Source organism: Archocentrus centrarchus, chromosome 6 (assembly GCF_007364275.1).
Source record: "Archocentrus centrarchus isolate MPI-CPG fArcCen1 chromosome 6, fArcCen1, whole genome shotgun sequence".
NCBI classification, from domain to species: domain Eukaryota; kingdom Metazoa; phylum Chordata; class Actinopteri; order Cichliformes; family Cichlidae; genus Archocentrus; species Archocentrus centrarchus.
This window is the reverse complement of record NC_044351.1, coordinates 29,468,271-29,494,079: the sequence shown is the minus strand read 5'-3', so window position 1 is coordinate 29,494,079 and position 25,809 is coordinate 29,468,271. Positions and strand designations below refer to the sequence as shown.

Genomic DNA, 25,809 nt, shown 5'->3' with positions numbered 1-25,809 from the left:
ACTGAGGTAGCTGGTCTCAGTGACAGTAAAGTATGCAGACAAATGCAGTGCTGGTCTTTCCTCTACCCATTTTCTATTTTTTCTATAAATTAAATTTACCATTCTTTATTGTCATGAATGTGACAACAGGAGCGAAACTACCTTAATTCAATAGAGTTCAAAAGACTAAGTTAAAGACCTGTCCCATTTGTGATGCATCTTCAGCATCTAGTCCCCATCTTCATCACACTTTCTCTTACACATTCACATCTAACACCTTGTTTCTGGCTTTCAGTTCAGGGTAACACCGTTCAAGTATTAATGCCAGTCCTACTGGGGATGGTAATAGGACCGCAGCCATTACCTCGAAGCCATTTCAACCAGTACCTTTACCTTTACAGTCTGGCCCCTGGGGACATGATGCAGACAGTGCTATGACCGCTAAGCAATTTGTGACCTGTGTATTAGACTTTTATATCCCAGAGGAACCAACAAGTGTGATGTTGGCACTCTATGTTGTGTTTATATGCTGTTGCCACCTAGTGATAGAAGATTTGATAAAGCCATTGATCGATTGTGAGCTCGTCTGACTCACAATCGATCACAATTCACAGGTTATTGCCGCTAAAACAAATGAGACCTTTACCTTGACCTTGAGCACAATTTGAAAATCATTTACCAGTCATGTACATTGATGATGTTATCACCTATGTACATGTACTGGTACATGTACATGTACCAGTACATGTACATAGGTGATAACATCATCAAAGCCAAACGATAAGATGAGACAATAATTCTGGCTCTTACAGTTCTTTTTACCTGAGAACATTTTCTATTTGTTATTTGCATTTAGAGAAGAAGGATTTGGTCTTTTTTTTTCTTTTCTTTTTTTAGTATGTATCATTCCAATGTTCAAAAGGTACGTTGTGTTAAAACTCTTTTCCATTTATTTAGCATAGCTGAAAACTGTTGTGCTGATTTAAAGAAACAATAGCAAAAGTGGAGCATCTGGAGATTGATTATTGTATCAAAATAACCAAAAAACTTAATTTCCCCCAGTGTTTTTGGTTTTTTGTCCATCGTTTAGCTTTTATTGGTCAGCCTAAAATATGTTCCCTTCCAACTCTTCACTGCTGATCTAGAAACTGGTGTTTTGCAGGTACCAGTTAAAATAGTTGCCGGTCGAGAACCTGTGAGGCGTCCGTTTCTCAATCTAGAGACTGGTGTACTTTTTCTTTTGCTTCGTTGTTCACTGAGGCTCTTACCTCTCTATCTTCTAATCTGGTTAGAGACAGTTTTGCTTTTCTTGTGAATGGGGTAGTACAGACACTTGTTTGAAATCTGTTTTTTTTTTTTTTTTTTAACAATAAGCACTTAATTTCTTAAAAACACTCAACTAGCCAAATATGTTGCTTTTTAACCAGCATAACAGTGTGTTATGAGATTCTGCTATCTTTGGGTTCATAACTTGCAGTCAGCGATGCTCATCTACATCTGGATATACTTGGAGCGTAGTATTTTTTTCCAAGGATGTTGCCACAATTCTGTTATTAATTTCTTTATGAATTAATTGCAGTATTTTACAGTTAATTACAGAGTGATGATATTGATAAGGGTTTTCTTGGGATTTACCATCTCTTGCAGAAGTTCTTGTTCTTCTTGTCACAGAAGTTGGTGCCAACATAATGTCACAATAAAAACCTCTGGTTTTAAAATAAGTGTGTGGAACAGTTAAAAGACCCTGATCAGATGATCAGCGAGGCTCACCGCTGGAATAAGGTCTCATTAGGTCTGCTATATATGAAGGAGCTTGGCCATAAAGGCCTTTATATGTTACATTTTTAAAATGAAGGAGGATATGAGATGCACATAAAAAATGAGTTACAATAATTAAAATGGGAGAAAATTAAAAAGTGTACTAAAAGTTCCAGTTATTGGGTGCCAGGAGAGATTTGAGCCTTGAGATGTGAGATTCAAAATTCAAATACGTGTTAAAAACAATTCCAAGGTTTGGAGGAGAGGATTTGATACATGGCCATCGAATTCCCCAGATCTCAATCCTCAAAGCTTGTACAGGATGTACCGTAAAACATCCCACCTTTCAGCCTTGCAGCTTATAGAACTGAAAGGTTCTTCTGCTGAAATCTTGGTGTCTCAAACCGCTCTATACCCTCAGAGGTCTTGCTGAGTCATGTTGAGTCCACATCAACAGATCAAAGCTGTTTTAGCAACATGAGGGAGATCTATAGGTGGTTTAATGTTCTGGCACTCTTGTGTTTCATCACGTTTTTTTCCCTTTTTTGAAAATGATTTAATTTTCTCAAGTACTCAAGCCTGTTTTTGACTATTTTTGTTTTTAATGAATGAGAGCTTAGTCTTAATGTCTTTTATGTGCCAAAGCAGGTTTTTGTTTTTAATCCGAATCAACTCAACAAAGGCCATCAATCACTATCTACACTTTTAATACCAGTGAGTTCACTACATTTCCTGATAACCGTGCATGGAATACCTCAATAGCTTTGGATAGATCTGTTATTTGAAAAGCAAAGCTAGATTGTCTTTTTAGATTACACGAGATTACAGATGTAATAAATATATTGAAATACCCAGCACTAAAAGGCCACCTCATTTATTCTGTTCTGTTGACATACTCCAATGAGGAATATAAAATATCCTTAGGCAAACTCTGTGTAACACCCCTTCTCCTCTTTTCCTTCATTCGGCTTCATTTTGTTTAGTAGAATCCATCTTTTTCTGGCAGGTTGGGAACTTTTCGGTGTTTGCCTGTGTGCGATCGATCAACATGCATAATTCATAGTTAGTGGGTTAAGATCAGCCAGGCTCCTCTCTTACTGGGTCCTTTGATTTTTGTCTCTCTATCTACCCCCCTCAGGGAGAGCTGCAGCCCTGCTGCTAAATCACCACATGCACATATGCATGCACACACACACACACACACACAAACACACACACACACACACACACACACACACACACACACACACACACACACACACACACACACACACACACACACACACACACACAAAACAGCATGTGTGGACACACGTTTTAACCCAATGCACACATGCATGTTTGCTCTAAAAGAGAGATGGAAGAGGGTACCGAAGCTCTTCAAAGCTTTTAAACATCAGGCCCTGCTTCTCAAGTGTGCCTTTTTTCATAGAGCTTTGTATCAGTATTATCAAGCAGTTACAGCGACCTTCTAACCCCCTCCCATTGAGACTTTTTTAGGTCTCACATAAAATGTGTCATTCCCATTTCAAAGCTTAATGCTTGTTGTAGGTTGAGTTTCTCATTATCTGCCTATTTATCTCCCCAGCAGCAACAGCGTGTGCTGTTTTTCCACTGAGATACTGAGGGCAACATTTGGCTTTTGGTCATGGAAAAATCTTCAGGAAATGGTGACAAATCTGCCTAAATCAAGCACATTCGTTAAAACAGCCATGGTTGCATAGGTAAATGGAAAAGTACCATTACTACATTACTGTTTTGCATTGAGGGAAGAATTTATTTGTTATAGAAGTGGAGTCTGTTGGCTACTTGCTTCTACACCAAAAATGGTATCCTGGTTTAGACTGATGTTTTATTACACAGTATTTCAATCAAATACATCTTATTTAGGTCAATAATTTCAGAGAAGGCCAAACAGTATTTCAGGCACTTTCCATAGCGTGCAAACTGTTTTCATGTGCAAAATTAATAATGAATGTACTCACTTACAGTTTGATGAATAACGTGTTTGGTGGTGTTATGGTGACGGGAGCTAGAAAGCGAGTCCTCAACTAAATGGACTGAAAGAACTTGGAATTCACCTTACCACATATTTTCTTCAGGAGTTTGACACCTACATGAACCGAAATAGCTGTGCACTTGAAGAGTCCCACACAGTCCACACAGCCTAGACCCTGTGCAGTGCTCTTTAGGTTAATATAGGGCCTGGAGTCTGCAACACTTTTTCACTGTGATTTTTTTTTTCTGCAAACTTAATTCCATCACAATAATTTATTAACACTACAGTCACATAAAAGTCTGCACACAGAAATGTTAATGTTTGTTTAGGCCTCATATTCTTTCTCAGGCATAGTTGAGCCTTTGACAGGCTCTTTGGCATTACAGGTTTTCTCTGCCTTAAGCATAGTTTCAGAGTCAAAGGTTTTATTGTCTTTTCACAATATGTGCAGGACATACAAGAGAATCGAAATATTGTTTTTCTTACCTATGTTGTCATTGAGTTGTTGCAGATAACATTGTCTGGCATTAGCTTTGGCACAGTGCTACAGTACTTTAACACGCAGAGTGTAATTGATTTTAGCAGCTGTAAAGGAATTCAAAAATTAATTGCTATGAGCTACTGTTTCACAAAAATGACATTTAAAGATGCACCAGACATCTTTGCAAATATTTAGGACGTGAAATCAAAAAAATTGCACAAACCACATTTATGTCCTTTTCATTCTCTCTCCTTTCATCTCCCCTCTCTCTGTCTCTCTTTCTAAATGTCACTCAGCCCCGTTTCATGTAGTAGTGTTCTACTTGTCCACTCTAGCCACTTAGAGGAGTTAATAGGTGGCCTGACAGCTCTCGTTCAATACACAGTACAATTACTGTGAGGCTCACATACCACACAGCCATCACACAGCGCAATCAGACCTCCTCTCTCTTTCTCCACCGCTCTCCCCGCTCTTGTCACTCTCCAACCATCGCGGTGGCTTCGTTTCTCACACCTCTCTAGATTTATCAACCCCCTGCCTGGTTATATTGTCATCCATCTCTTGGCATTTTTTTCCATTTTACCTCCCCCATCCTCCCGTGTATTTGCTTCTGTATTTTCCTGTCCATACCTGAAATACACAGTTCAAGATTTCACCTTTTCCTTTCTCATCTTTTGCCTCTTAGCTCAAGTGAAGGTGTCAGGTCAGTGGTAATCAATAAAACTGAACTGAGCTGAATGTGTGTGCACGTGTGTCTTTGTCTATGTTTTGGTGAGAATGTGAAGAAAATTTTCTGTTTCTCTTTTAGTACAATTTAACACTAAGTGGATTGTAAGCTTGTAAGGCCATGACAAAAAGGGTGGACGCACCATTTGCCAGTTTAAAATTATTTATTAAACAAACTTAAACAAGCGAAATAGAGACGGATGAGGTGTGGAAATCAGTAGGCTCAGTGATGTAGGGTGTGCATGTGTGTGGAGATGTTTGTAAGTGTTGCAGTAAGTAACAAAACTTAAAGGAAAACAAATGTGACACAGGGCATGTTGGCAAACTGGCTGGTGCACATCACCCAAAAGGAAGTGCCTGCCTCAGATTTATAGTCTGGGAACACAGGACCCAGGTGTTCCCAGCTGGCACCGACAAATCCTGCCCTGCCCACCAAAGACCTGAAACACCCGAAGATTGAAAACATGGGGGCAGGGGTCATCGCTGTGTGTGTGTGCGTGTGTGTGAGTGAGTGAGACAGAGCTAGTCACTCACTTAGTATTCTCAATCAATAGCATAGTCACGCCATTTCCCTGTGGGCACTCAAAGCCTTAATCAGGACGAAGTTCAGTTGTTTGTTCTGTATGTCTTTCATCAACTGTCAGCTGAAACACAAGCCCCACAAACAGTATCTCTGCCAGATGGACCAACATGGGACCAGCATGACAAACAGTAAGATGTGGGAAGCACATTTGTGAGTTGGTGCCTGTGTGCCTGCAAGACATGAACGACCTCAAATTGCTGTTTTGTCTTCATTTTCCCCGCTCTCTTGTACAGATGACCCACTCTCCTTAATTACATTGTTAATGACTCATCCTCATTAATGATGTTTGCTGTCTCCTGAGCAAAGAAATTAGTCAAAGCTGGGCTTGGAGTGTTGGGTAGCATGAGGTTAGGAGAAGGAAGGGAGGGAAGGTTGAGGAGTGGCAGAGAGGGTAGCAGGAAAAACCAAGACAGTGATTAGGGTAAAGAATAAAAAAAGCTTATAGGCCACAAAGGACAAAAAAAGACATTCATTAAAATAAACAAGGAATAATGTGTCTTTAGAGGGGCAGCAGGTGAAGTTTTTATACGATATTATTTTGACCTGTAAGGGATCTCGTCATTGTAGTTTTAACTTTTTAGTGTTCTTTTTCCTCTTCTTCACCATCAGCTGCTTAATTCTCTTGGTCTGTGCCAAAATTTGGAAGCAAATTCCCATTAAGCACCATCTTGCATGGTTATACACTCTTACTGCCACTTCATTAGTTACAGCTTACTAGTACATAACTCTTCATGGCAAAGATTCAACAAGGTGCTGGAAACATTCCTCAGAGATTTGGTCATGACAGCATCACACAGTTGCTGCAGATTTGACAGGTCCACATCCATCATGCAGATCTCCCATTCCACCACATCCCAAAGGTGCTCTATTGGATTGAGATCTGCGGCGGCCATTTGGGTGCAGTGAACTCATTTTCTTGCTCAAGAAAGCAGTTTGAGAAGATTTGAGATTTGTGACATGGCATGTTATCATTCTGGAAGCAGAAGATGGGTACACTGTACTCATAACATGGTCAGCAACAATTCTCAGGCAGGCTGTGGCATTTAAATGATGCTGCTTTGCTACTAAGGGGCCCAAAATGTGCCAAGAAAAGTTCCTCCACACCATTACGCCACCGGCAACAACCTGAACTCTTGATACATGGCAGGATAGAGTCATTCTTTTGTGTTGGTTATGCCAAATTTTGATCCTACCATCCAAACATTGTTGCAGAAATCGACCAAGCAATGCTTTTCCAATCTTCTGTTGTCCAATTTTGGTGTGAGTTGTAGCCTCATTTTCCTGTTCTTAGCAGCCACAAAGGGGATCCACTGTGGTTTTCTGCTGCTGGGACCCATCTGCTTCAAGGGTCGACGTATTGTGTGTGGAAGATACTCTTCCTCATTCTGATCCTGGGTTTAAATTTCAGCAATTCATGTGCTTCATTATCATTACATTTTGTTGCAATTAATATAATGTATTAAATGGTGCCACTTTTTTTTTGTTTCATTTTTCCCATTGAAGACAGTTGGTCTACTTTCTTTTATAGCAGAAATCACTTCCCTCTTTAAGTTTAACTACATTAACCCTTGACCTCAAATATTCTGTCCTTCACAAGGCACATCCAGTCTTGGCAAGAGATAGGAAACATGGTACTTTATGCCTAAATTCACAGTTAAATAGCTGAAAGTCATAGAAACAAATTTTTATATTGAGTACTTTTATTTATTTATTTATTTTTACTTTTAATATTGCCAGTACATATTTATGGTGTATATTGGTATTTTGGAGGAATGATTTATTATTACCTTTATTTAAGTATAGGATGTGCATGTATTCTAGCTTCCTCATTTGGTGTCCTATTAATCCAGCTGGCACAACTTACTGTGCCATAAAACACATTATTTGGCTTTCATCATGGTTCACAGTAGCGGCTAAATAAAAATAATGAGATAAAACTTCATTCCATTTTATACTATAGAGGGGAGCAGAGTAAAGGGAATGACAGAGTCTGTAAAAACAAAGATGACAGCTGTGCAGGACAATGGAGAAAAGGAAAAAAGTGGCCCAGAGAAAGGAAAAAATTAAGAAGAGAGATAAAACGAAAGAAAAAAAAATCTGAACTTCAGTGAAGAGTGTTCTTTGAAGAAAAAGAACTTCAGTTGAACAAAAACCAAGTATTTTCCCTGAGGAATACTGACATCTCTGAGAGAGAAAGTGTGAAGTAAAAGCACAACGATTTGAAATTCTTTAGCACGCTTATTTTTGGAGCAGTTCAATCAAACCTTATGTTTGTTTACCTCGAAAGCTTAAATTGTTAGGGGAGCATAACATACCACTGAGACTCAAATGTGCTCTAAACAAGCACTCCCTGATCAGCCTTTGGGAGAAGTGGAAATAGCCTCATTCTTATAAGAGCCCGTGGTTGTTAAATTGGAGGAAGCCAGTTGGGCAATATTGGCAAGAACCAGAGCTGTGTTTTGTGCTTTGTATTGTTGACTTTTTTTTAATATCTTGTATTGGAACCAGTTTGAGCTTTGGATGCAAAAAGTGCCTAAATTTGTTTAATTAGAAAAACCTATTTTATGGTGTGGTAAGTATAAGATATGGGTAGATAAGATTATTAGCATGGTTTGAGCGATTGACTTATATGAAGCACCAGATAAATTAAGTTTTGCCTGCTGAATTACAGTCTACTTAAAATTATTTAATTTGCTTAAGATTGTTAGCATTTCCAAAGCCTTAAATTTTCAGAATTAAGTTGGTAATACAAGAGAGAATGTAACTGAGAATTTTGGCTCTCTAAGAAAACTCAATAGAAATTTAGACATTTACACATAAATGTTGTGTAATTTTGCACAAGCATAATAGAAGTGTAACCTCTTAAAGGTTATTGTGGGCAAAGATGCCAAACTTAAAGCATTTTTTTTTTCTTTAATCAGTACCTGTAGATGCAGTTTTTAAGTCCTGCTGATGGTTGAAATTACAATTATGACTCTTTCTGCATTCATATCAATTAGAGGTTTCAAAATAAGTGCCCAGAGGGGTTATTAATTTGGCTGCCCAGTGAAAAGACTTTCTCGAGGGACCAAGGTTATATCTTAACATTAAATGGAAAAAGTGAGTCTCATATTTCTGCAGACATAAAAGCCTCTGAAGGAATAGAGTGGTTGATATATTATCACAAATCCAATATAAATAAATCATTTAAGCTCACTGTAAAAGTAAACCTTCATATATTTGTTAGTGTCCTGTGCAATCTTATGAGCATGTATAGGAACATGTAATCTCCGGCTGATCTGGAATGAATTACAAATCAAAGTTTTAACATTCATGTGTAAATGGTAGGGTGGTGAGGTGATGGTGTCATTTGTGTACAGAGAAAATAGAGAGTGTAGATTCATGAATTCTTGGGGACTCATTCCAGTGCTTACTGCAGTGAGTTAACTTTCCCTTGATCTGATACTGGCCCATTTGTCCAAATAATAACACTTGGTTAAAAGGATGTCACCTTCAAACGAACCTGTTATTTTAAGTAAGAAATTTGTCTAAATGGTGTTAAAATTGCATCATTTGTGGTTTTGTAAGCCTATAATGTAAAATCAGAAATATCAGTCTCATAGAGTCACAAAGACACATCACCTGCATTGTCTACATTTAGTATAGTCATTGCCCTAATTTTGCTGCCATTTCCATGGCAGGGCAAGCTGGTTTGCCACTAATGTTTTGGTTTCTCATGAGAGCCTGAAGGCAGCCCAGGGGAGAGTTTGATGCCACTCTGCAAGGGTAGCTGAAGGATAGTGCAGGACTGCTGTCCCCATAGTCATTAGGCTGCATCTACCCCATACATACTCATCATCCATAGCTATCTCAGAGAGGTCTTCCCATTCACAGAGGTCCCTCACTTTCTCTCTGGTGGTTGGGTTGTCTTAGCCCTGTCTCTTTCTTACTGCATGCTAGATGAATTCTGTTCTCTACGGTCTCTCTGTCTCTCTCCACTCCCTCACCCCCTCCTGTGAGACCCTTACTGTATGTCTCACTGATGACTGATTGTCCTGGCCAGGCCGAGTCAGCTTTAATAAAAAGAATAAACTCATATTACATTCATGCCTATGGGACTTTACTGTCCAGGAAGCAAGAATAAAAAAATAGAGGAGAGAGCAGAGAGTAGGTGGAGTGGGAGTGAGGTAAGAGCATAGAGCATGAAGGGTAAGAGTTAAAGGAACTTGATGGTAAATGAGTCAAGACTGCATCAAAAAGGAAAAAAAGAGGAGGAAGGAGAAAGCTTGAGAGAGCTGTGTGGAAAAAAACTGGTGAAGGATGAATAAATGATGGAATAGTACCATAAGCAGTGATAAGAGGATGATTTCTATACTCTGATGCTTTTTGCAAATCTTCAGATGACTCCTTCAAGGTCCTGTGTTAGGTACAGGCTGCCAGTTTGGCAGATGATGAGTGTCTTTCTTCTCCACCCCTGTGTCTCAGACAGTCTTTGTTCGTGTCTTCGCCTTTCCCTTGCTTTCTCTAACTTGGTCTGATCAATCAGAAGTTTAGACTAAACTTCAGTCTGCCTAATGTTTGTTTCACTGCCTTTCCTGCTGCTTCTTAGTCAGCAGGAATTTAATCAAGAACAAACCAAAAAAAAAATAAAAAAAATCAGTTTTCAAATAAAAAAGACCAGACTTTTGGCTGATAGTGCCATTATTTTTCTGTTGAATTTATTTTATTTTAGTTTGGGTTCTTTGGGGAGGGCTCATCAACAGGAAAATTGTGCACCATATAAATCAAGTAGCAAGTGTGACTACCTCTATGAAGCACAGGTTTTGGCAGTTTGCTGGTCTGGAACATTCAGGTGTGTGTTGACACTATGCCACAATCTTCCCAGCAAATTCATCCTCAGGTTAGACTGTGCAGTACTCAGAGAAAACTGCAAAAAACCCAAGAGCTGCATCACAGACTACAGGGCTCAGTTAGCATGTTAAATGTTAAAGCTCATGACAGTACAAGTAGAAAAAAAAGTATGGCTTGTTTGGAAGGGTTGCCAGGAGAAAACCTCTTTTCTATAAAAAGAATATGGCAGCACAGAAAGTTGCATATGAACAAACTACAAGATTTCTAGAACAATCTCCTTTGGACAGACAAAAACAAAGTGGAGATGTTTGGCCATAAAGCACCATATTACATTTGGCAAAAACCAAATGGAGCATATTAGCACAAACATCTCAAGCACAGTGGAGGAGAGATGATTTGGGCGCTTTTTACAGCCACAGGACTTGGACACCTTGTACTCACTGAACTGATCATGAACTCCTCTGTATACTAAAGTATTCTAGAGTTAAATGCGAGGCCATCTGTCCAACAGCTAAAGCTTGGCCCAAATTAGGCCATTTGGTGGAATAATGATCCCAATAACACCAGCAAGTCTACAATAGAATGGCTGAAAAAAGAAGAGAATCAAGGTATTGCAGTATCCTAAAGTCCAGACCTCAATTTAGTACCTTGTGTTTCACAGGACTGCAGAGAGTCCTGTAAAAACTTTCTTTTTCACAGGGCTGTTTGTGCTGGTTTACCTCTTGGCTACGACTATGAGCATCCAGGAATATTCTTTGGTTGCCAGTAAATACATTTTCTCACTCACAGCCCTTCCTAATGGCAATTCCTGACATGGAATTGCATGGAATTGTTTTCAGTACAAACTAAACAAATAATCTATACCATATTCATTAATGATTAGTTAATGAGTTAATAAGCTGGTAGGTACGCTCAAATACAGCCTGGCAAACAGGTTCATATTGTTTAGCTTTATGCTGAGTTATGCTAACTGGCTCCAGCTATGTTGGCATGCTAACATGAGTATGTTATCTATCATCTTATAAAACCCAGAGTAAGAAAGGTGCTGAGGCCAGTTACCAAAATGTAAATTCTTTGAAGCAAGCTCATACTTTGCCTGTGTCTTTTTGTGTCTCCATTGCTCCAGTGTGAAAATGGTGCTACTGTGGACGGCTGGTGATGTCTTCAAGACCACCTACTTTGTGATGAATGAAAGTCCAACTCAGTTCTGGGTGTGTGGTTCAGTCCAGATCCTGATTGATGTTGCCATCCTCCTCCAGGTCCTGTTTTACAGCCAAGACACACGGGACAAGCTGGGCTGAGCACGGCTGTTACAATAAGTAACATCAGAGCCGGGTTGTTTGAGTAAGTTTCGAGGACTCTGATGACGACATGCTCTTTAATAAAAAATGCTGCAATGCTGATGAAGTTGAATGTTTAGTACCAGACTAAGGACAAAGCCAAGGTCAAATAGATTTTATGCTTTTTTTTGTTTGTTTTTTGGTGGTTGGGGGTTGTTCACAGCTGACTCATATTATTCTTCAAAGTATCAAACAGATCCAACCAAGTTACCTCCAAGTGCCATTTACCCACAATTTATCCTTGAACAAACCCATTAGCATCTTTAATAATGCCCTAACCCCAGAATGCATTTGCCTGTATATTTGTACTTATTTTTCTACTATTTTCTTTCCTATGGACCCCTGAGGTGTAGTGGGCATAGGAACTCTAAGGAGAATGCATTACTCATATTGGCAGCTCACTAACGGCAAGTACGTGTTGCTGTAATGGCAACTATAACAACCACTCCTGCACTGGTAGCCCTGCACTGGAATCTGCTGTCTGACTGATGGCTCTCCCACTTCACACTGCTCACTTCACTGGACTGTTCTCATGATACATAGCATGTGTGCTTGTATGTGTGTTTCATGTGTGCGAGGTTGTCATTCTGGTTGATGTGTTACTGTAGCTGAAATAGATTTTTGTCATTGGCCTTCAGCATACACTGAGTAATCTACACAGGCCATCTATCTATATGTTATGTTTCATGTTTTGTGGTTTGATTGACATGCAGTACAGGTCTCCACAAAGTATAAATGGAAATGTGAAAAATGTTGGCCTGCTGTAATGGTTTGCATTATTCTTCAGGCACAAAATATTTTGTGGGCACCAAAAGCACACCAGGTTTCAGGGCAACTAACCTTCTTGACTGCAGTATTACTGGATCTTTGTGGCATTGCTTTTTCTGTTGTGCTATCTGGTGATTATTTGTTGCTTTACTGTTCCATTACCTGCTGTTTTGTTTTTGTTTGTTTGCTTTTTTCCTCATTCAAAAGGAGGAAAGATGGTCCTCATTTTTTACCTTTATCTGTTATTGAAGAAATGGCCTTCACACCCAGTAAATATTAAGTATTTTATGTTACAAAATGGCCCATTTTTCATGTCCTAACCAAGTGAGATTTGATTTGATTTCTTTTTATGGACAATATAGAAATTTCTTTTTAAAAAATTGCACTTTAATTTGTTTTTCTTTGGGCCTTCATATTGGCTTTAGAAGAACAGAGCTTAATGTTCTACCCGCATCATCTCCGAATAATAACTATACAGTATTGAACTGGTACAATCTTTAAAGAATGCAGCATAATTCAAACTTCAGTGTTTTTTATAATCAATTTAAAGAAATAAAAATATTAAACTGTAATTATGGCACATGCAAAAGTTTGGACACCCTGCCATAGTGCAGATGAGTGATGGAGCAGGTGGAGCCAGGTCACTGCTATTATACAAAGTTATGGTTTCACTATCTTTATTTTCTTCTCTTTTTTTAACTTCATCATTAAGTCAAAGCCATTAGGCGATTTTATTTAAGCAGGAACAGGAAATAACAGTTCTTTTAATAACCATTTTCTTTTCTGATTGACTCATTAATACACTCTTCTGCTGTGATTTTAATAGCACACTCAGTCAAACTAAACTAGGCTGGTGCAGGCGGCTGGGTTAGGTGATGCAAAAATTATTGTTTTTCTGGTCACATTGCTCCAGACCCACAGACCAATTATGTGTATTTCCAAATGTGTTCCCTCATTTTAAAACATAATCAGGCGTATGTGCACTAATTTCCTTGTAAAACACTTAGAAAATAGCTTAAAGCTCTCAAGCTGAAAAAATCTCTTACTCTGACCTGGCTTGTGGTAACACAAGTATCTGTGGTAACACTCAGCAACCACGGGCATCTGTAAGATACTAACTGAGGGTCTAAAATTGAAGTTAACTGATGCCTGCAAAACAGGAGGATGCTATAAAAAGATTTCAAAATGCTTCCAGCTCATCATTTCCACAGTCTGAAATGTCATCAAGAAATGTCATTCAAGGGAAACCATAGAAATCATAACCATGACTAACTAACTGACTAACAATGACTTTCAGACAAATCTTAATATTTCATTTTATGAATGAAATGGCCACTTTTTAAAATATTCTAAAAATACATTTTAACAATATTTAAGATACATATTTTCCAGAGTTAGGAAACCAAATTTAAGTCAAGCCTGATGTTGTTTAACACACAAAAGAATGATTCCCAGTCTTTGCATCCTATAAAGCTTCATTTAACACTGGTTTTCAGGCAGGGCCCATATGCCCAGAGCTATATGTAATGGAATTGGGCCAGTGGTTCAGAAATTCACTGTCTGAATAAAGGTAAGAATGGATTCTACTAAAGATCAGAATGAGGATATCTTCTAGTGAAATTCCACATTAATCTCACAGAGCATAAGTTGAAACTTTTGGATCAGCCCCTCAGTCTCTTAACCTGAACAAAATGAACTGATCTGCAAGGAAGAAAAAAATGACCATTCACTTTTGAAGAATGACTTTTAGCTGACGACATCTCTCAGGGGTGTCCGAACTTTTGTATAAAACTGTGCGTCAAATAATAGCTACAAAAAAAAGAAAGAAAATCAATAAAAATGACTCCACATGCTCTCTCAGAAAGTCCGACCAATTTGTCTGACTCCATTCACATAGGAAGGCTCTGTTAGATGGAGGAAATTTATGTAATGCACGCAACCTTTTGTTTATCTCAGTTCCTTCATGCTTGCATGTAAAAGCACTGATGAGCTGTGACTTAGAGGCAGTAGTGGCTGGAAAAAGGAATTTTATAAACTGTGACGACTGTGACCATCTTTTACTTTACCTCTCATTTCATTCTGTTATCGCCCATGTTTTCCACAAGCTTCGTGTTTTCAGTTGAATCCTGTCTCTGTCTAATAGGTTTTGGGGAAACCTCACAGTCATAACAGAAACAGTTCAACTTTGCATGCTCTGCAGCTTATCAATATGCAAAGTAGTTCACATGTATTTTAGTCAGAGACTCTGTCTATAATTGAAACAGCAATTAAACCATATAGCCTTAAGGTGAGTTGTGGTTCTATCACCTGTTCCCTGATAGTTTCCTCCTACAAAACCACTGAAGGGTAAAATAAATCAGTCCCAGCAGCTGATCAGTAGTCATAACAGGTTTCTTTTTACTTTTCCACTTGCATGATTTAATTGTGTAATAAAGTTTCAAGCTGATTGAACCTTTCAGCCTTTTACCTCACCAGTTTCGATCAGTTGATCTATACCTGTTTATCTCAGTGAGCATCATATTTAAATTACCCGCTGTTGGAGTTAGGTTAATTTTCATTGCAGAGGCTGCCTGCAGCTGTCAGTATGTCATTACCATTAGCTTAATAATAATTTTGAGAAAATGATTACTAACAAAAATCTGCATTTAGACTCCTGCAGACTTAGCATTATTAACAGACTTTCTGAGTCCACATGGATTCTTCAAATCCACATATCTTGGATCTATTTGCTGCATGTGGCTTATCCCCTCTATCCTGCATACCACAGTTGTATTTCTGTTGCAGTTGTTCTGTATTATGTATGCTGTTATCACCAGATGTGTATCTTTATATTGTGTTTCCTCCACAGAGGCTCAGAATAGCACCCGCATTGACTTTAGTTTAGCATTTGGGTGCCCTGTAGCCTTTTCCTCTCAAGGACGGTGGGGCAGATGAACACACATATGGCTTGGTTCACATTGTGGTAAATCTGCTTGTTGTCTTTCCACTGCAATGCTCATAAGGAAAAAAAAGCCATTTGGAATGTCATTCTACATGCATGGGCAAGATATGCTGTGTAATTCTTTTGTATTTTATATATCATTTTAGTTGCAGCAATAGCAAGCTTTAAGATCCTTTTGGTTAAACCAAAAGCACAAACAAAAGTAAGAGTGGCTTTTAAAGTGTACCAAAACAATTACAAACTGTTCTTTAAAATATTATGTAACTCTGATGGTTATGTAAAATGTAAAGGTCTGTGATATTCTATACAAGTGACATCAGAGATGCAAAAATACTGCAAAAATGTTACTAAGTCATTTTACTGTCTGATGGCAGCTGTATGTATGTGAAATATTTGTCATTTTGTCAAATATAAACTATTTATACTCCAACATGTAGAACTGTGTGGATTTTGGCGCTGTGAACTGAGTGAATGTCTTAGAGCATGTGAAGAAAAAAGAAGTTTGAAAGACAAAATAGAAGCCTACTGGTCCGAGTTTAGTAGTTAGAGGAAAATTTAGAAATGGCTTCTACCTTAAATATAACATTTCAGACAGCTTAACTAGGAACATCAGACATGAATCATGTGTTTTTATATTCCATACAGTATATAAATTCTTTCTAGAGAGCAGTTCCCAGTAGAGCTATCCTGCAGGGCTGTGAGATGAAGTGCTGTGCCATGGGAAAACCTTGAATTCCTTTATTTAAAAGGATTGAGCACCAAATAAATAATGAAAAAGTCTGAGGTAGAGTTCAGACTGTTCTGTTGCTGAATGCATGATATTGGAGATTGGTGGGTTAATTAAGACTTGTATCCCTCCAAGGCTTTAATCCTTCTACTTAATTCAACATCACACACACAGATGGTTACAACATCACTTGGTTTAAGATAACTGACAGCAATACAGAGGAGCACTGCAGTGTGGATAGTAAAATATTAAACAGAATCTAGTGGATATTAGGAAGCTCTCTATAGTTTGAGTGTTGGACAAGGACAGCATGTGTGCTGCACCTGTTGGCACCTTTATTTTGACCTGGCTTGTACATTCGTTAATAATAAATAGACTGGAATGCTGGCTTGAACTTGAACACTGTACATTGGATCCTGATGCCTGTAAAGTGTGTTTCACTAGTCTCACATAATGTGATAGCAGTCATGGCTTTGTCTGTGGGTTTAAGATGTTTCATCATAAATCTTACTCATAATGGACCTATCTGACTACCTGCCATCATCTACCTCTTTCCATCCACCCATCCATCAGCTGATAATTCCAACATGTCTGTCTTTGCAGTGGCTTGTTTTAATGATAGATGGGGTGGGCTGAAATAGTTCACCTGTGCACCATGTCTGTGATATCTGTGCTTCTCTGCCCTGTTCTGCTCCGTTTATTAATGATGGTGTGTCTTCATGCAGCAAAAGGAAGTGCACTTTTCATCCCCATCGAGTGTTCTGGAATTCACCTACTAAGCATAGTAGTTAATGATAGCCTAGGTGAAGGATACTGTTACACTGCCTTCCTTAAAACACTGATTCTTGTTTTTATGTGATGTAGCTATATCCATCCATCCATCCGTCCATCATGGGGCCAGAAGCACGGCACACCCTGAACAGGTTGCCAGACTATCACAGGGCTAACACAGAGAGACAAACAACCATTCACACCCATGGCCAATTTAGAATAACCAATTCACCTAACATACATGTCTTTGGACTGTGAGAGACCCCAGAGGGAATACATGCAGGAACATGCGAACTCTGCACAGAAATGCCCCAGCCAGTCACTGGATTTGAATCCGGGACCTTCCAGGACAGTGCTTTAGTTACTATGGAAATGGTCCTGTAGCTGTCTCTTATGCCCATATTCATTGAACAGTGTAATGAATAGTACTACCTCTATAGTACTCCTTCCAAAATTAAAAAAAAAAAAAATGACAGTTTAAATCTCTGTTTCTTGTCACATTTTGATGTATAATGTAACCTATTGATTTGGCTCAAAATAACTTACAGGTTCGACTGTTCATCACAACACTTAAATGCTTCCTCGACTGTTGCCAACGGGTTGATGTAATACATGATTTGCTTCCAAACTATCACGAAGGGCTGCAGTGACTGTCTCCTTTCCAAAGTTATCCCTTATTTGGATAACGTTGTGCACTTTAATCAACAGCAGCCAGATGTGTTTGTTTTGAAAAGCCTGTCTTACATCAGTTCAGCATAATCCCTAAAAGGGCATGTTGGAAAATGGACAACATCCATTTCTTATTGCATGAAGGTTTCCACTCTTGGCTACAGAGGATTTGTAGGAACATCACTTCATCTTTTCCTTTTTTCCCACTGCAAAAAGTAGGCCAGAAAAATCATTGATGAAAGCTTTAAGCAGAGCAGGGGAAAGAATGGGATAAAACTCATCTCTAAAAATTCAAGTTCAAAGCAGGCAGATTGTCTTATAATAAAAGGCACAGGTATGTGAACATTGGAGCTTTGAGAGCTCTTCCACTGGAGAATGAGAGAAAAATTGGCTCCTTATCTCATCATCAAGACTAATAAAAGCATTTTACTGCTCATTTCATGTACAAACCATTTCTGCAAATGACTCTAGACACCTTTTTTGGTAGAAACATGGATGATTGTCATCAAAGACTCTTCTCTTGGTGCACAGACAGAAAAATACCACTGTAGTTTGGGAATTTGATAAGCAGATGGTCATCCAGTCTGGGATGTTCTATAGCCTGGAGATTGAGCAATAAATGGAAGAAGAAACAGCAGTAAAATGGAAACAAGCCACAGAACAATTCACTACAGAGAAACTGCTGCCCTGTCATCAGCTACAAAGCTGATAGCAGGGTTAACACTGAACACACAAGAGTAAAGTACAGAATTTATAAGGCACCAGAGGAAAAGACAAAGTACAAGTCAAACTGTATGCTTTTGGGAAATGTAGCATAGCCAGATGGCTCAGGTTTAGAGCAGCCTCATGTTCCTGCAGTCCAGGACAGTCAACCCCCTAGGCATGTAATGACAGGCCGGGCACAGCAGGACAGGATCAAACTCTCAAGATGGATGAGGTTGTTCCTAGGTCACAGACTGCGGAGAACAGTGGAAGTGCTGGGAGAAAGAGAAGGACAAAGTACCCAAAAGAGACAAAGTGTAAAGAACACTCAGGTATCTTTAAAAATTCAGGTGTTAAGAGAATTTAATGGAAAAAAAATGGCGCTGACCTCCGTATACCCTTCTTTTTAAAAGAATGTACCAAATATATCCTCTGATACGGCTACTTCAGGTTTCAATTTATACTACATAACAAAGGGGATATCACAATATTAATATTACATTTATGTTTGTCAGTGTAGACCTGCATCCTTCATGTATCAGCAGCAGAGAATAAATACTAAATAATAAAAATAATAAAACAAATCAAAGAAATTAGGAGTGCCTTAAAACTTTTGCACATTGCTAATATATGTATATATATAATTTCATTATATAGTATTAGCTCATGTTTAGGTTACCAAAAACTTCCTTTGCTTTTTTCAGATGGGTTGAAACAGCAGGCAGTGGTGCATTGCAGTGGCACTGACATGGAGGCAGAAATGTGAAATTTGCAGCTTAAGTAGAACACTGAACTGGAAGGGTGTGCCTGGTGTATGATGAGAGAAACCTGAGGCATGCTGTATGTGTATGACGCAGTGCAGAACAAGTGAGCTAGCTCACTAGCTTTGCTCCATTAATGTAAGATTTACTAAAGAGAAACTGAACTTTTTTCTTATTACTTCAATTTGAAAAGAAAGAAAACAAGTGTATATTTAATGAGCTAATACCTCATTTGCAAATTTAAATATTTTACAAAACTCTAATATGAAAAATAACTGTCTTAATGTAATGTGAGCAATCAACTGGATAAGTTTCATTGGAATATTACTGTCCCATCCATCCATCCATCCATCCATCCATCCATCCATCCACTGCCCCTTCACACTTGCCTGCAAACTGCTTCATTGAGATCTTGAGACCACCACCTGAAGAAGTCAACAGGACCATATCATCTGCAAAAAGCACAAAACTCAAAAAGCAGATGATGTGCCTTGAAATTCTTTACATAAAAATTATAAACAGAATCAGTGACAAAGAGCAGACCTGGCAGAGGCCAACACCCACCGGAAATGAGTTTGACTTATTACCAGAAATGTGGACCAGGCTCTCACTGCCGTTGTACAGGGACTGAATGGCTCACAACAATGGGACAGACACCTCCCCCGCAGAGCTAGTTCAGCATTCCATGACCAGGTTGAAAACCACATTGTTCCTCTTGAATCTGAGGTTCGACTAACGGACAAACTCTACTTTCCAGCACCCTTGTATAGATTTCCTGGGGACGCTGAGGAGTGTGATTCCCCAATAGTTGGAGCACACCCTCCAATCCCCCTTCAATCTGCCAGTCTTAGAGACACCATCCCAGATTTCCACGTGATGTTGCAGAGGTGTGTCTACCAAGTCCTGAAGTGACTCCTTCAGTTTGATGGCTCCCTTCACCTCTGGTGTCCACCATCTGGTTCGGGGATTACTACCTCAACAGACATCAACCATTTTACAGCCGTAGCTCTGTGCAGCAACCTCAGCAATGGAGTTAAGGAACATAGTCCATTCTGACTCAATGTCCTCAGCCTCCCTTGGAATGTTGTTGAAGTTATGCCTGAGGTGGAAGTTGAAGATCTCACTGACTGGGGCCTCTGACAGGTGTTAACGGTCTATCTGTTTGTCCAGCATCCTCCTCCACCACCTGATCCAATTCATACCAGGTGGTGATCAGTTGACAGCTCAGCTCCTCTCTTCATTGGATATTCTTTGAAATATCTATTATTCTACATTTCATTTATCCAATTTTTACACTGGATGCCATTTCTGACACACCTCCCAATGGATGTCAGGGAAATGTATAAATATATATACATTATACATAAATATATATACACTTTGGAGCCATTTTATTGTTTACATATGCTACTCTGTTTAATCTTAGCAGTGCTTGGTCAGCATAGGATAGGTAAACCATGAAAGCCTAAAGTGGGCAGATGGTGTAGAGAGCAAGTGCAGCTCAGCATGACATGAACAGGAAGGAATGACCCTAAAGACTGAAGATCAAACTCCTCTGATGGATCTCATGGTGTCATCTGGAACATTACACCAGCCAGGAGATCAAAACCAAACAGATCAGAGAGCAGGTCACACAGTAGATCTTAAAAATACTCTGAATGATGCCTTATGCACTGACCTCTATACGAGATGGGATGCTGCTGCCTGTTTTGTAATAAAAAGGCTTATTTTTATCTAAGTCTCCTTTGGGATAAACATTGCCCTTGCTTCACCAACTGTTCCCCTGTGGAGTTCATGTTTTTCTTTGCTTTCACTGACATTTCTCCATCTGAAGATCGAGTCCACAGATGGCCAAATAGCTCTTTTTGCATCATCTCCTTCTCACTCAGATTTATTTTGGAATCATGAGCCCAGTGAAGGGGACAGGTTCTTGTGTTTCTGACGTTCTAGACACTTTTTTTTCTTCTTCATATGGTGTTTGGAGTGTGTGTGCCTGCAGGCTACGCATCATGTGTGTGCACTCATGTGGGTGTATGCTGTCTATCATGATGGAGAATGCAGTATAGCAAGTGTCATGTTAGGTAGAATGAGGACATTAGTTGTTACAGTGGAGCCAGTCTGCCAGTAAACAGATAAGCCACAGCTGGCTTCAGAAAGGGGAAGACAACAGAAGAAATTTAAGTGTTTGGCAAACACAAAATTTATCAGTTTGGTTCAATGCATAAGAGCAATGTCAAGTGGAAGACAAAAGTGTTTGACATTGGCTTTAAAATGTGTGACTTGAAATGTTTGTTTTGGTTTTATTTCACACATCCCAAAAGACATGAATTCAGGCAACCAAACAGCTTTACACAGAATTAAAAAAACAAACTTAGAACTCACAGTCAAAAGTAAAGAAAAAAATGTTCATGTGACACTGATGAAAATATATAGTACTGACTTTTATTGAAGGTCTATATAAAATGTGAGTTAATGTGGTACAGTCTTTTGAAAATAAATGTAACTTTTAGTCAGCTGCAGTCAGGAATGCATGTTGTATTTCATATTATATTTCAGAAAGCCATTGTAACTGCCTCCCTGCCTCTACTACCAGCACCAGCACCCCAAACCACTCTTCCTTTGGAGCTACATTAAATGACTCCATAAGTTAGTTTAATAGAGAGGAGTGCAAGCCCACAGTGAAATATCCACCTTGTCAGTGTGCCACAGCTGGCCCTCAATTTGGGACTGAATAGGTAGCATTTTGTGTTGTTTGCCCATATGTTCTCTGGCTCAGAGAAGTGTGTGCGTGTGTGTGCGTGCTTGTGATTGTATGGGTGTATTTGCAGTCCACAGTCTCTTTTGCCTCATGATTGCTTCGGCAGCACTCCACTGCTTTCTTTCCTCTATTTGCTATTGGTATGGAAGGTCACGCATGCAGCACACTCATAACCATATCTACTCATCCACCCACCCCCCCACACATACACATATACATAGATACACACATGCCAGCTGTTTTCTCCTCACTAAGACAAACTGCCACAGAAAAAGCAGCAGATGGGGGAGATTTCCTGAAACCTTCAACTGCGTTTTTTTTTTTTAACGTAAATTCCTAAGTCCTCACAGACTCGTTGGCCGGTTAGGGTCAGATGAAGACAGCAGGGCTTTTTCCACAACCCTTTTCACATTCACACTCAATTCCTCCATTCCCAAAGCAATTAGCTCAGGATTAGATTGAGGTCAATACCCTCACCTTCATTGCATTCCCTTTTTGTGAAACATTTTAATCAATTGCAGCCCCCCTACATCAGGTTTCTTTTTCACCTTCCTCCCTCTGTTTTTATGCTTCAATTGAGATTCAAATTAAACCTCATCTAATCTGGCAGTTAAGCAGAACATTATTTTCTGCTCTCAGGTGAGGTCATTACATTGCCTTTTTTATGCTTAAAGAAATTTATGAAACAAAGGCGCTGCGTGTACTGTACCACCAACATCATTACCAGCCCCCAAACTCTCTTTTGAACAGGTGATTTAAGCCAGAATGATGATGATGATGATGCAGACTATGCAAGACATGACAGTGATGAAGATGATGATGATGATGATATGGGTCACAACCCTCATGGCCATCAGCAACAAACCTATTTCCTCCCACCACTGCTTGAGAAAAAGGCAGAGTGGCTGTCTGCAATATTTTACAGTCGGTAGGTTTTACACACCATTACTGACTATCACTGATGAACTCATTTGCATGTTATGATACTGCATTAGCTTGATGATCTCAGGCTTTCTAGCACATTGCAGAGCATGTGGCTGATGGGGATTTATCCAAAGGTTATCTGTGTGATGTGCATACCAAGATAACATCAACTTCTGCAGAGCCTCTTGACATTAAGTCACTGATAATCATTAGTTGCATGCTGGAAGTCAGTGCAGATACACAAGTTCATTAAACTAATCTTTTCAAAAAAAAAAAAAAAAACATTATACAGTCCTCTCTGGATAATGAAGAGAGATGCTTAATGTCACAACTGGAAAATGTTACAGCAAAACTAAAAGCGCTGAACACAAAACATCAAATTTTCAGAAAATAAATTATGATAATTATGTGATGCCAATTTGCATTGTTATAAATGTTTTAATTCTGGGGATGATTGACAAATATAGTCTATAGACCCATCAATAATGAAATATATGGAATCACATAAACTAACCATGTAAAAGAAGCCATGCCTAACCTAGCATTAGCTACATGCTAATGCTGATTAATGCTACTTTAATACCTGAGTACTGCATCTTAATGCTAGAAAAAATATGTAAAATAATAATAAGTAAACAGCATAAATCGTCAAGTTTATTATCCAAATGTCTATATTTCCGTATCAGTATGTTACCACAATAATTGTCAAAGATTGACCCTGTGGTTCAGTTATAGCACAGCACTGCGAGGTAGAGACTTCCTATTAGGATATGATGGCATTAGAGAGTCTCCAGACTAAACTTTCCTTCAGTAACCGGTTGAAGCAGGTTATGATAAATGTGTCCTGCTGCTCCTCACTGCCTGTAATGCCATGGCATTGTTTTGACAGAGTAAAGTGAGGTAAAATAAAGAAGCTGTATAGGCATTCCTACACAGTTGTCTTCTGCTCTCTAAGCCAGCTGTGTGCTGCCAGTTCCTTTCAGTTTAAAAAGTGACATAACCTTCGATCTGTATTATATCATACAACTGTATTGCAACTTAATTTTGCAATAATGTTTATTAAAGCTGGGGGTTCTGTCATGTTTTTGGCATCACTGGTTAAAAGATGTGTATCTTTCAGCATATTGTAACTTAAGTGGTCTGAAAGTGGCCTCATCTGTGCTCTGCATTCAGGCTTCAGAAAATCTGGCCAGTGATGGGAGACTTTGTCCAATCAAAAGATGAGGTGAGTGGTGGGAAGAGTGAAAAAGTCCATGTAAGAAGAAAGATGCACAGGGTAAACTGGGGTTTGAATCCCATGTAAAGCCAGTTTTTAAATGCAATTCATCTATTTTCTTCCACTTATCCAGGGCCAGGTTGCAGGGACAGTAGCCTAAGCAGAGAAGCCCAGACCTCCCTCTCCTCAGCCATCTCTACCAGCTCACTGTTTTTTATTGATTTAATGTCAAAAAAATAAAAATATATTTCTGTTCAGGTGTGAATGCCAAGTCACTGTCATGGGCTACTTGGACATTTAAATGAAAGAAGTCAACTGACGAAACTCCATCTGTGCTTGTTGTGCTTTAACAGTGTTTGCACTGAAAGAGGTCTGTACTTAATTTCTGAAAACGTTGGAGGCTGCAAGTGGCCTTAGAGAAATCTAGGAAATCAGACTTCTAAAAGTAGCAAACAGGAGATTATTGCAACATTTTAATGGCTTAAATATTATAGAATTACTATACTCACTGTTGATGCATTGTCATTCATAAACGCATCACCTTTGCTTCTTAGTAACTTTGCAATGTTTTCTTATGTAGCATAAAATGAATAATTTTGAAAAACTGTCAATTTACATCAAGCCATCAGGCAGGCAGTAAGGTGGGTAATATGGCCATGGAAGCTGGGGTGTATATTAAAGGGAGACAAACTACAAGTGTAGTACTAGCTGTCAAATTTGCTAAATGTAATGTTCTGTGAGGCAAACCAACACAGAAAAGGGTTGAGAGCTTGTAGTTTATTATTCCTTACCAAGCCATTAAGCTTTGGATTAAGGCCATTTTAAGGATAAGTCTGAGAGAATTTGTTATCTTAAATAGAAAAGAGCCCACTTAAAAAATAGAATAAACTGCAAAACTGTTCTGAAAGTGGTTGGCATGGATATGTAATGTTTCACAGTGTAGTGAGTTTACAGCGCGTCACCTTCTGCAGGGGGAAAGCAAAAAAATCTACACAAATTTCGGCAGTCCTCCGGAGATCCGAGGGCAAAGGTGTGCTCCCCTGCTTCACCCTGGGGGAGATAACTGACAGCTGGAGGATGAGAGGACAGGGCAGAAGATGAGAAGAAGGAGGAGGGAGAGTAAAGGGTATCATGGAGCAGTAAGGGTGAATGTGACTGTGCAGAAAACGGACTGGAAAAAGGAGCAACAAGACAGGGATAGAGAAACGAAAAAGAAAAGAAAGATGTAAATCAAAAAGAGTTAAAAGGAGGTGTGGATATTTAGTATGCATGGTTCAGCTCCACGCAGATTTCTGCCTCTTCAATATTCCTCAGTGTGAACTGAAATGTAAAAGAAGGTGATGAAAATCTGTTGGCCTCTCCATCGGAGTCAACGTTTATTCTGACAGTATGAGAATAGAATGACAAAATGCCTTTTTTTTATTCCCGACCACACCTTTCTTTCAAACAGTAGCCTCCAAAGAAGTATGCACAGCTTGTCGTATTTTATGTTTACAAGGTCGTGCTGTCAGGACATTGATTTTGCATCAGCATGTGCCACAGTCTGTAATGATTTAGAGTAATGTAAATCTAATGCATGCAGGTATAAAATTATTTCTGCAGTATTTCTATGCATTTCTACTGAGTATAGTGCATGTATCTCCAGAGCTCTCCGGAAGTGGTTTACTAAACTCCACAGGTAGTCCAGAACTGGAACTGATGGCGCTTGGAAAAAGAGTTAAAAGGACGGGGGGGAAAGAAGGAAGATGAGAAACGTAGAGGAATCAGAGGAGTCTGCTCTAATCATTATTTTTACATTTCCAGTGGATTAAATGAAACTGTGAAATGTAAAGGAGACCAAAAATACACCTAAATGAGGGTTAATACTAGACTTAAA

At 39.0% G+C, this 25,809-nt stretch overlaps 1 protein-coding gene across 3 annotated transcripts in view; it reads left to right on the top strand.

Moving 5' to 3' along the window:
• Positions 1-15,827, top strand: part of LOC115782125 (solute carrier family 66 member 2) — a 52,338-nt gene extending 36,511 nt beyond the window's left edge. For all 3 annotated transcript variants that reach the window (XM_030732152.1, XM_030732151.1, XM_030732154.1), the window contains exon 5: positions 11,483-15,827. In XM_030732152.1, the coding sequence (XP_030588012.1) occupies positions 11,483-11,657 (175 nt within the window). In that variant the 3' untranslated portion in view covers positions 11,658-15,827. The remainder of the gene's footprint in view (positions 1-11,482) is intronic.
• Positions 15,828-25,809: the final 9,982 nt, after the last annotated feature.